Source organism: Urocampus carinirostris, chromosome 20 (assembly GCF_059441175.1).
Source record: "Urocampus carinirostris isolate Australia breed hairy pipefish chromosome 20, RoL_Ucar_1.0, whole genome shotgun sequence".
In the NCBI taxonomy this organism is placed as follows: domain Eukaryota; kingdom Metazoa; phylum Chordata; class Actinopteri; order Syngnathiformes; family Syngnathidae; genus Urocampus; species Urocampus carinirostris.
The window spans coordinates 22,505,511-22,517,827 of NC_142368.1; the positions used below are offsets into that span (position 1 = coordinate 22,505,511).

General features: G+C 36.6%; 1 protein-coding gene across 4 annotated transcripts in view; it reads right to left on the reverse strand.

Annotated features, from left to right (window-relative positions):
• The window catches only part of LOC148346614 (low density lipoprotein receptor adapter protein 1), a 34,333-nt gene extending 24,800 nt beyond the window's left edge, over positions 1–9,533 (reverse strand). Inside the window, exon 1 of one of the 4 annotated variants that reach the window (XR_015848312.1) lies at positions 9,207–9,533. Coding sequence is in view for 3 of the 4 variants with exons in the window: in XM_088325412.1 (XP_088181538.1) it covers positions 9,207–9,291 (85 nt within the window). In the remaining variant the exon portion in view is untranslated. The remainder of the gene's footprint in view (positions 1–9,206) is intronic. The other 3 variants (XM_088325412.1, XM_088325413.1, XM_088325411.1) reach the window with 3 other exon arrangements.
• Between the last annotated feature and the right edge of the window lie 2,784 nt (positions 9,534–12,317).

Here is a 12,317-nt window from a genome sequence, read left to right on the forward strand (position 1 = left end):
TTACCCCCAGCCAACTATTAATGAGAGCTGTGCCGATAGAGAAAACTGGTGTAATGCATAGTGGCTCTTTTTTGTCCTTATCGCTTAAATTGAACAGCACCTGTGCGGCCACACTCCATTATCCCCGGTCAACTATGGGTGTGAGCGAGGGCCGGCAGAAGGTGTGTATAAAGGGGGGCTTTTTTTCGCACATTGCCAAGGGTTCTGGTTAACTGCAACACCTGAGGGATTTGTTTATATTTTACTAGTATTTATAAATATTTTTTTAAATGAGACATTTTTTTAAAAACAGAAATATTTTTATATATTTTGTATTCTGTATTTTCCACAAATTTTTGTTGGATTTTTTTGGTCTTCTGCATGTATTAGGATTTCATTTAAAAAGAAACGCCTTGCATCTTCTTTAGACCAAGCATATTAAATGGATGCACGAGATATTAAACAATAAAAATGTCAAAGTTCGTAGCGATACAGTACACGTTGTTATGATAAGACACAAACCAGGAAGTAGAAGCCGGATTTCTTCTTCGGGTGGATGCTGGGTGACCTTTTACAGCGCGACGTGGCGGAAAGAAGCACTACAATACTGTCCTCTACACGGAAAAAGGAGCACACAATACAAAATCTAACTTACAGCAGTGTCCAGATATTTTTTCGACATACCCATAAAAATGTTTGTATCTGCCGGAATACGGAATCCAATGTACGCAAGTCGGTAGGCGTCTGTGTGAGAGTTGGATTTTTTTTGTGTGTGTCAAATATTTTTCTTAAACCGCACTCCAATACTAATATTTTTGCAGTCTTCTTGTAAAACTTTTTTTTCCCAATATTTTTTTCGTATCTGTATATTATTTTTGAACTTCATTTTTTTCCCTTTTTAGATGCGTGGTTGTCAGGTCCACCTGTAAAGACATTTTGCAATTATCACCAAATCAAGAAAGAGAAACAAATTTTGGTTTGATCGAGGGGGAAATACTGGTATTCTGTATTTCCTAATATCTTTTGGAGTTATGGGGTTTTGTTTGTAATAAAAGATGACAACAGAGATTGTTTTTATTAATGAATTCAGATCTACTGTATTTTTGATGAATATTTCTAAAATGTCTAAAGCACTTAGTGCATCATATAAATAATTTTACACTCAAGTACTGAAGTAGCTCAAATAGCTTATTTGCATAATTCATTCAAAGATGGATGTATTCCGATCAATCAAATTAGCTGTTACAAGCTGCGTTTGCTTGGTTTGTATGCAGCACACAACTAAAGCGGCTCATCATTATTCGTTGTTATTTTTAGGATTGGCCGACACACTCTGGGAGCAGAATACTGAGGCCGAACATTTACCACCACCAGTGCGAGCGAACTGCAGCACTTAAGCCTCCAAAGATAGCTTCTCACGGTATTACATAATTCACTTCACCTCAAGCAGACCCTCTGAAAGCAGACTAAAATGGGGAAACTCATTATTTGATGTGAGACTTCATCAGCCTTAATAACTGACATGTTATTTGCCTAAACAGTGTTTCTCAACCTTTATGAGACAATGTTCACTTTTCAAAAAGTGTGTTCCTGGCACCAGTTTTGTGTTATTTCAAAAACTCAAATTATTGTGTTGCCTAAAACGAAAGTAAACAGTTTTTTGATCCCCGTGGCTCAGGAAGTAACACCGGTTGTCAATAATTTTACTGTAATTTGGAATTTCATAATAGAATTTCTTATTACTTCATTTTAAACTAAAGGTCACCAATATTTTTGAAGCCGAGAATTTTGTGACCGATTGACGCTTACAGTTTTTATATACCATATTTTCGGCACTTTAAGGTGCACCGGATTATAAGGAGCACCCCCAAAAACTAGTCTTTAGTGATAATGATTTTGTTAGATAAGGCACACTGGAATTGAAACTACTGTAAGCTAGGGTTGCATAAAATATACATTTAAATTGAAATACTTTTTTCATAGAACATAAATTCACATGCCACCTGGTGGCACTACTAAAAATGAATTTATTCATAAATGGGAACCGTAAGAAGTAGAATTTAATTGTAACTATGCATTTCTAATTTTATCCACCATATTTTCCAGTCAATAAGACACACTGGATACTAAGGCGCTCTTTCAAATTTCTGGCCAATTTAGGGTAGGTGCGCCTCATAATTAACAAATACATTTTGTTATACTGTTGTGCCATGACAATAAAGGCTATTTATTCATTCATTCAAAAATAACAACTAATGTTCTATATACTATTTTACTACCAGGTTGTAGTTATTAGAAAGAAAGTCAACCACTAATGCATTATTATCAAACCCTGTCCGTAGGCTACTTAGGGGGCTACCTTAACCCATTTTTCAGGTTTTACGATATTTTACAAGCATTTTCATCAAAAGAAATACATTGATTAAATATTTCCCTCGACTACCTCATGAGTAGATAATTAGTATACAAACATAAATAGTAATCTGCTGCCACCCACTGATTTGGATGAAAGTTAGGTACTCCACTGGGCACAGGAAGAAAGCAAAGATACTGATAAATTTTATCTTAAAAAAAGCAGCATTTGACAATTTCCTGCAGCACACAAAACAACATCTTAAGGCACACTATTTGGAAAACACTGCTAAACAATTCCAACATCATTTAAAAATGTAAAAAAAAATCAATATGACTGGAATGGTTTTGATTTAATAACCTACGGCTAAGACTTGAAAAGTCAATAAGAGCGTCTGCAGCAGGTAACTGAATAAAAAAGCGTTTCTGATTGATGGCATGTCGGGTAAAAAGCGGAGGATTCACAATCGAAATGATGTAACAATAGATAGAAGTTTTGTGAGTAGGAGTCATTTAAAAGCTTGTCGAGAAAAATATCAATCTTAAGAGAAAACACACTTAGATTTGAGATTTAAGAAACGTTCTCAGATCGTCCCGAGCCAAGGTCAGTGAAAATATATTCACGTGTAAAACCTTTTGAAAGCGGAATGTTAAAATCTATCATTTATATGCATCAAATATACTCTATGTTTACTGAATAAACACTTTTGATTATATCTTGAAACTGGGCTTCATAATTTGAAATGGGTTTTTTCTTATTTACATTTTTCTGGAGGAAAAAAGTGAGGTTATAAATTCCTGAATTCATTCCTGAGAGCTGAAATGTATTAGATATTTTTGGATTATATTTATATGCATGTAGTTGATAAAAAAAGATATATATATTATTATGAAAGGAAATTAAGAATTTTAATCAATAGTAAAAATAATTCCATCCTTCCATCCATCCATTATCTGCACCGCTTGTCCTTAGTAGGTTCGCGGGGGTGCTGGAGCCCATTCCAGCTATCTTCGGGCAGTGGGCAGGGGACACCCTGAACTGGTTGCCAGCCAGTCACAGGGCAAGTAAAAATAATTAGAAACTTTTTTTACCTTTACATTGATTTAAGTAATAGTTTATTTCAAGATTTGTTCCATTTTTTCCAATGATGTTTAATTTTCTCGTTTTATTGTTACCTTACAATTGTGGCTTGTTCCTCACTTATATGTTCATACTTTTATGTTTTGATACAACAGGATTTAGTAGTATATCATTAGTTGTTAATATTTTAGGTCATTATTCTTAGGGAAATGTTAACCATTTTTCGTCTTTGTTGTTATAAATTCCTGTATCAAATTTATTTTCATTTCCAAACGCGTAAACCTACTAGATATATTTGGATTACATTTCTAACAAATGTATTCATTAAAATTTATTATTAAAGATGTGATGAATTTAAAGGAAGTAAAAATATATTAAAATAACTCCTGTTTAAACCAAGTCACTTATAAAAGTTACTTTAATGGTTCCAAACATGATACACACAACTGACAGCAGCAACTATTAAAAATCCACACACCCATGTCCAAATGTCACATTCTCTAATATTAAACGGAAACCATGATACATTAAATTGGTGTTTCCAACACCATAGGAAAATTCTGTCAGGTTTCATTGGTCCCACCAGAGTCTCCTATACTTTTATGATTAAAAAAATATCATATTTTTAAATACATATAAATGCAAAGTTGATCAAAATAAATTTTAGATTTCTTAATATATAAAGGATCGCAAACGTAATGGTGTGTGTATTTGTGCTATTTGTCAGTCAGTCACAATCTTGGTCAGTCAGCCTCTCCCTCCATAATGACATTTAGTTGTTGCAATATTTGAACTGCCCTACCTGCAATGTGATTAGAGAGTAAAACAAGACATTAACAAGCGGTTTCCCAAGTGGAATATTTTGAACTCTTAGGAAAATATACAACATTCTAGACTGTCCACTCACAATATTTGACGGTAAACACTGTACATTGAGAGAGAAAAAAAAAAACTAAAATTATTTGCGGAAATGTTTAGACCCTTGTATTTTCAAAAATATAGGAAACATAACAAAACATTTTTCGTTGCTGACTGAGTACAATAGACAACAATGGACTGTCCACCTGAGGCTAGAATATCTGGACTTAGCAGATATTTTCTCTCATAGAAGGCAACATCAGGCTCTCAATTACAACTGATCTCACACCATCATTCCAACCGCAAGTGGTTATTTACGCTTGCAGTCCTCCGCTGACTCCTAACAACGCACTCAGAGATAATTGTTCCTTCAGGGGTCATTGAGCCAGCCGAGTCATGATCCTAACTCGCTTTTTACGGGCAAGATAAGAGCAGGAAACATCCCCCTCCGCTTACATCGTTTCCTTCAAACCCTTCATACAGATGGCCGACCTTGCCTTCAAAATCAAACCCTCCCCTTGATCTGACCGTGATGTTATTGAAAAGGACGGGTCGCCACCGAAGGCGTACGCCGAGTCTCCTACCCGCTGCGTAACCTACCCGCTGCGTCTGCTTCGACTACGGCAGATGACAGCGCAGAGAAAATGTCACTTTCTTTTCAAACAAACGGGCAGAGAAAGACGGCCTCGAGCTGGGGATGCTAAACTTGGGGAGAAGGAAAGAAAGGAACAGCTTACCATTCAAAGCATACCAGAATGTGAGTTTTAAGCCTAGCCAAGGCAATGGCAAGCAATAATGCTAAACGAAGAAATAAAGACTGGACAAGGGTGGGACTCTGAGTCGAGATGTTTTAAAGGCAATGAACTTTGCTATGTAATAATGCTCAGATCCCAACCCAATAGAAAATGTATTTTTTTTAAAAGAAGAACTGGAAGGCACCTACAAACAGGCAGCACATGCAGAGCTAGATATTTTCATTTTAAGGATCACTTAAGTCGAAAATTAACAGCAAAAACTCTAAAGCAGGTCCATTAAAGCATTTGCAAAGACCAAACAAGGCATCTCGAGGGACTTTAAATTTGATGCTACACTGTTTAATTGAGTAAGGACAAAATAAACGGGAAAATCCCCTAAAAGCCACAGGCAAAGAAAGTTGCATGGGAAGGCCCCCAAAATTATCTACACAGATCGAAACTTGGACTTTTTATGCATTTGTGGAAACACACAGGAATTTAAGGAAGGTGGGTGTGAAGGCATGTCAAATACTGAAGTAAGCTGAAATTGAAGGCACCCCAAAAATAAAATCTACACACACTGAAGCTTGGAATTTGAATGCTATTATTAAGGCAACCAACAGTGGGAAAAGGCAGTAAATGAAAGAATGTCCGTGTGAAGTAATGTCAAATAACGAAGAATAATCTGAAGGGTCGAAAACATTAAAAAAATCTAGAGATCCTTTTCAATTCATTTTAATGCTTTTCTTGTACTCTTAAATCAAGGCAACCCTAGTTGTGACTGAAGCAAGGTAGGCGTGACGGTGTTTCAAATAATAAAAAAAACTAAACTTAAAGTGCTCCCTCTAAAAAAATAAAAAATATCACGACAGACTCAAACTCGGAATTTAACAGTATTCTTGGAAGTTCATAATAAAGACACCCTATGTTGGAAACAAGAAGTAACTGAAGGAAGGTGTATGTGAAGGCATTGTCTACAGAGATGGAGAAAAATTACATTGACGGGTTTTTTGACATTATGTAAATTTGGAATTTGTACTTGGCAGGGGACGGAAACCTTTTTCACCCGAAGAGCCATAAAAGCAAAATAATTTAGATTTTTCTTTTGGAGAGAGACACACTATATATTTTAAAACAAAATTCAACAAAACCGCCAAACCCGCTCTCCAGACCCAAGCTAATTCTTAAACAGATTTTAATAATAGCTATGAAATAATAATAATAATTATATCAATATAAATATACAACCTAAAATTTGTCTCCTTTCTGCAGTTATTTAAGTGTCGAGGCTCATTATGTCCTAAATAATGGTTTCAAAATAAGGTGCAAGCAAGGTTATTTTGTAAAAATGTCATAAAAAATGCAAATAAGGACCAACCCATTTACCTTGAGTGCAGACGGCACTGGTTGAGGAGTAGCACGCGTGTCCAGCGTATAGATCCGCCCATTCCTACCGCTCACCCAATCAAATAGATCTTGGTGATTTGCTACAGCTTTCAGGTGTTACAGGTTAATTATGTGGCTTTTCATCATTAAGCGTCTCAACAATGATCATACGTTGTTTAATGAGATTCCGTATAAGGATTATTTTGTGATTTACAGCCATAATGGGAATTGTTGGTGTGACACATTAACTGTAAACTTAAGCTAAAATTGTGTCCTCTATATACTGGACCGAATCCCTTCAACAGTTAGTATTGTCTTGGTTTAGCCTTATAAAGCTCGCGAGCCATATGTACTCATGAAAAGAGCCTAATATTACTCGCAAGCCATAGGTTCCCAGCCCCTGAACTAGGGTATAATAACTCCTCTTAAGTCACTTTAATCACCTCTAATATATTCACTACACCGACTTGGCCTCATTTGCATTTACACGCATTGCCACATGCTGGCAATAAACTGGCAGCCGCTATTCTCTACCTAATTGGCTTCTGTGGAGCCTCTGGACAGCGACAGACTATTGGTTTATTCAGCCACTTTTTTCCAGAGAGGTCCTGAGACATAAATCTGTCTTCCCATTCTGCTGCAAAAACAAAGAAACAAAGAATTTTTCCAGATAACAACAAAATGTTTGCGAAGACTCTATCCCACGAACTAGTAGAAAAGAATTCCGCCACACAGCATGTAGTCAAAGTTAGAAGGTTTCTAAATAAACTAACATCAGTACTAACCTGCAGTATTCCATTAACATGTTTGACATTATGATACCTTTGTGCTAATTCTAAATGATTCTTTTAAAAGGGACACTGTGTAGTATTTGACCACTAGATGTCACTGTACGGTGTGGTGCAACTGAAAGTAAGAATACAAAGTACGGAGACTTAGTGACCACAACACACTATTTTACTTCTCATTAATCCCACCTCCCTCAGCCCTTTTGATGTTTTCGGGTACCCACGGTGGCAAAATGGTGGACAAATTTGTCAGCTCCCTTAAGATGAGGCTCATATTATGTAAAATAATGTTACGAGTATTTCAAAAAAATGCATGTCGATATGAGAGTTCATGTGTTTTTGATTATCAAAATGAATAATGAACTTTTTTTTCCCCTCTCAAAGGGCACTAAGTAAAAGTTTCAATTATTGACAGGCACCCAGTAGCCCTTATGAAGATAGACAGTGATTGATGAATGGATGGACAAGTAAAACACTAAATATATAAATATAATAAACATAGAGCAATTTTTATAAACACATAAATGTGTACTTTAATCTACTGAATAGACCTCAAAATGATTTTGAGTGTTGTTTTTAATAGACTAACATTTTACGTACTTACATCCCTACAGAGATCACTTTGAAAGAAATATCTTATTTTTATTATATAGAAATACAGTATTTCTATTTAATATTGCATTCATTATCGGACTTTCACTACTATCTCTATCTATTTAACTACAATTCAACTAATTTCATGTAGGTAGTTGTTAATTATCTACTAGAGAGCCACCGATACTGGCATTGCCTTTCATGACAAGTACCAATACCAAAAAAAAAAAAAAAAAAAAAAATGGCTGGTATCAGCACCGAACTTAATATTGATACGCACCCATCCCTATAAAACAAGTTCGTAAAGAAAGTATACTGTAGTTATGAGGTAATAAAACAAATATGCCCGTGTGTTTGAAAACAAAATTATATATATATATATATATATATATATAAAATTTATATATTGGGCAGCACGGCAGGGCAGTGGTTAGCGCGTGTGCGGCACAGTTCTAAGGTCTTGGGAACCTCCTGTGTGGGTTCAAATCCAGCTACCGGACTTACTGTGCGGAGTTTGTATGTTCTTCTCCTCGTGCTTGCGTGGGTTTCCTCCGGGCACTCCGGTTTCCTCCCATATTCCAAAGACATGCATTTCAGGTGGATTGGCTGGTCCAAACTGTCCCTAGGTGTGAATGAACGAGCGAGTTGTCTGTCCCTGTGTGCCCTGGCAACCAGTTCAGGGTGTCCCCTGCCCACTGCCTGATGATTGCTGGGATGGGTTCCAGCACCCCTGCGACCCTACTGAGGATAAGCGGTGCAGCTAATGAGATGAGATTTATATATATATATATATATATATTAATAAACAATAAAACATGTTAAAGCTCCACTCCCTTTCAGGTATTCTGGCATGATTTAGGTTATATTTTCTTGTACACACAAAGAATATACCTGCCTGAAATGAATATACCTGCCTGAAATGAATGAATAAATAACAATAACTTCTCAGTAATACGTGACAACTAGATGGCACTGTATTGTCAAATGCAAATGGAAACCAGTGCCAAGAGCACAGTATAGCAGCAAGATGCCAGACAAACATGATTTCACTATGTGAAATAAATAAATTGAATCATCTATTATTTTTTATACAAATAAATGATTGTATGATAGTTCATGTATTTCTTTCCTAGTATTCGAATCAATGTTTTTTTTTTAACTGAATGAGACTTTTGTTGTACCTAGGAGCCACTAAATATTACAAACTGTCCCTTTAAGTCATTTTTAATGCTGGTGCTGGTATCAGGTCCGATATGAATGAATGATACTCGCTCATGAGTCAACGCATTACACTACTTGGGAAATCAAAGTATGATTTGTACAAGAAAAAAATCCAAAACTAAAATTTAATTTCCGAAGTTGAAGAACGTTGACATACTATTTAGGCGGGAAAGGAACATTCACAACATTTTCCGCCATTTTGCGCTGACTTACTTTCGTGCTTGGAAGTTCCCCAGGTGTGCCGAGGGACCCCGGGGCTTTTAATTATCGCCCTCCCGGCATTCTTTAACGCGTCCATGGCCGACGGATGAACGATGCTCCAGCGTGGAAGCTCCCCTCAAGGCAGGCGGCCGGGGAGAGGCAGAGAGGCTGTCTCCCTCCTCCTCAGACGGTTTTCAGTTCTCTAGGCGTTTCGCTAGCTTCCTGGTTCCCTATCGCGCGCGGTGAGCAACTGAAGCCGAGCAAAAGGATGCATGTGTTGGGTGTTGAAGGCGTGTCTCTCCGGAATCAATAACAGGCCCGCCCCTAAACATTTTTCGTGGGTATGTTATAAAGTCATTCGCATAGTTATGTATATTTTGATAGTTTAAGTTTCAAACTTCCATTCATCCACTAGACTTAATCAATACAAAAAATATAAAAGATTTGAAAAATGTATTCCAGGATATATCAAATAACGATACGTTGTATTATTATTTTTACACCGTAAGAAAAATGATTGACGTCAATATTTAAAGGAACAGTCTGTAATATCTAGTGCCTCCCTGTGGTACAAAAACACACCATTCACGAAAAAAAAAACATTGATTGAACAATAGGCAAAATACATGAACCTTCATCCATCCATTATCTGAACCGCTTATCCTCAGTAGGGTCACGGGGGTGCTGGAGCCCATCCCAGCTGTCTTCGGGCAGTGGGCAGGGGACACCCTGAACTGGTTGCCAGCCTGTTGCAGGGCACAGAGAGACAGACAACTCACTCGCTGATTCACACCTAAGGACAATTTGAACCGGCCAATTAACCTGACATGCACGTTTTAGGAATGTGGGAGGGAACCTAAGCGCCCAGAGGAAACCCACGCAAGCACGGGGAGAACATGCAAACTCCACACAGGGGGTTCGATCTCATGACCTCAGAACTGTGTCGCACACGTGCTAACCACTGCGCCGCCGTGCTGCCCCATGAATCATCATACCAATGTTAATTTTTATAAATATTCATTGGTTGAGAAATTTGTATTTCTTTTACACAGTGGAATCGGCATCCCGAGTAGTCACTACCAAGTTTGTCTGGCATCTTGCTAATTTGGCAGTGGATTTCGTTTACATTAAACAAAAAAAATAATGCAAATATAGAAATTAGTCTTGGATTCAAACAAATAGTAAAAAAAAATGAATCTCAACTGTTAGCGCGTAAATCTGATCATTATTTTTTAATTATTTTCAAATCCCTCAAAGCATTAACAAATTTAACTAAACTTAAATGTTCTTGTTCCAATGGCAGACGCTGCTGCTTATTTAAAAGCCTTTTTCATCTTACCAAAAGTAATTAAAAAATATGATTGAGAATAATGCATAACAATATAAAACATTAGTCATTTTAAAACAATTAGGTGAATATGTACAGTATTGTATTCATATAAACAACGGTGAGTTCCATCCATCCAGCCATTATCTGCACCGCTTATCCTCAGTAGGGTTGCAGGGGTGCTGGAGCCCATCCCAGCTACTTCGGGCAGTGGGCAGGGGACACTCTGAACTGGTTGCCAGCCAGTCGCAGGGCACACAGAGACAGCTCATTCAAACCTTGGGTCAATTTGGACCAGCCAATAAACCTGTCATGCATGTTTTTGGAATGTGGGAGGAAACCGGAGTGCCCGGAGGAAACCCATGTAAGCACGGGGAGAACATGCAAACTCCACACAGGAGGTTTGATCTCATGACCTTAGAACTGTGCCGCACACGCACTAACCACTGTACCTCCATGCTGCCCCACAATGGTGAGTTGCATAAAAAACCTTTTCACAATAATAAATTACTGGGAATTCAATAGGATTCAAATAAAAACATTGAAATAAAGTAATTTTCGTAATAATAAAAAAGATGAATCATAAATGTTAAAAGCTAATTGAGATCCTTTTGGTTTTAGTCTGTTGAAAATTCCCTTTTCATAAGCAGATTAAGTTGCATTTAAAGGGATATTTAAATCTTACTAAAAGTAATTATTTAAATTGTTTTTAAAGTAAGAAACATACGTGAAAGTATACAATATTTGTCAGATTATATAATTATTTAGTTGTGTATTTCACACATCTTAATATATATCAGTGTGTGTGCGTGTGTGCATTTTTAATTGTATTTTCATTTTATCAAACACATTAAAGTTTCGTATAAATTTTGGGTTCAACCCGTCATCTCTATTTTTCGAGTGATTTCCTATCATTTTCATGTGTTTAGTGCAACATACCCGAGACAAACCTGAAAGATAAAAAAATAAAAATACGGTACAAACATGACATTTTGATTATCTTTAGCATATTTTGAGGTATTCCAGAGCTTGTAGCGAGACATTGCAACCTATGTGTTTCATGTGCTGTTTTGTATGTATGTATTGCCGTAATATATATATATATATATATATATATATATATATATATATATATATATATATATATATATATATATATATATATATATATATATATCAGGTCAACAGATGTACAATCATGCACTGTAACATAGTGTGATATTTATTGGCATTTTTCTACCACTCATGAAGCAAAGCAGTGCCGGAATAAACACTGTATTATTCTGCTCGCCTTGATTGGAGTGTCACCCCCTGGTGGCATCATCATGCTGTTGTTGCTGCTACATTAGTGGTGGTGTTCATTTCTGAAGGTTTTCATCTTTCCCTCCAACAAATACATTACAGTAGCTCCAAGTGTGTGTGTGTGTGTGTTTGTGTTAGCAGACATATGAGAGGCTGTTTGAGAAGTAAATCATACTTGCTCTCACATTTATCATACTCTCACACATGGTCAAATACACTCCCATAGCCATGCAAAAAAACTACTATACTCCCTCATGCATACTACTGTACCCTCTTACACATCCTACTATCCTCTCTCACACATACTACTATATTCTCTTACACACACTACTATATTCTCACACACTTCTATACTCTCACAAACACACTACTTTACTCTCATGCACACACTACAATGCTCTCACCTATACCATACTGCTATACTCTCTCACATTGTACTATACTGGTAGCAAAAAGAAAAACAACACTAAGTGTTAAAAACCTATGATACCAGT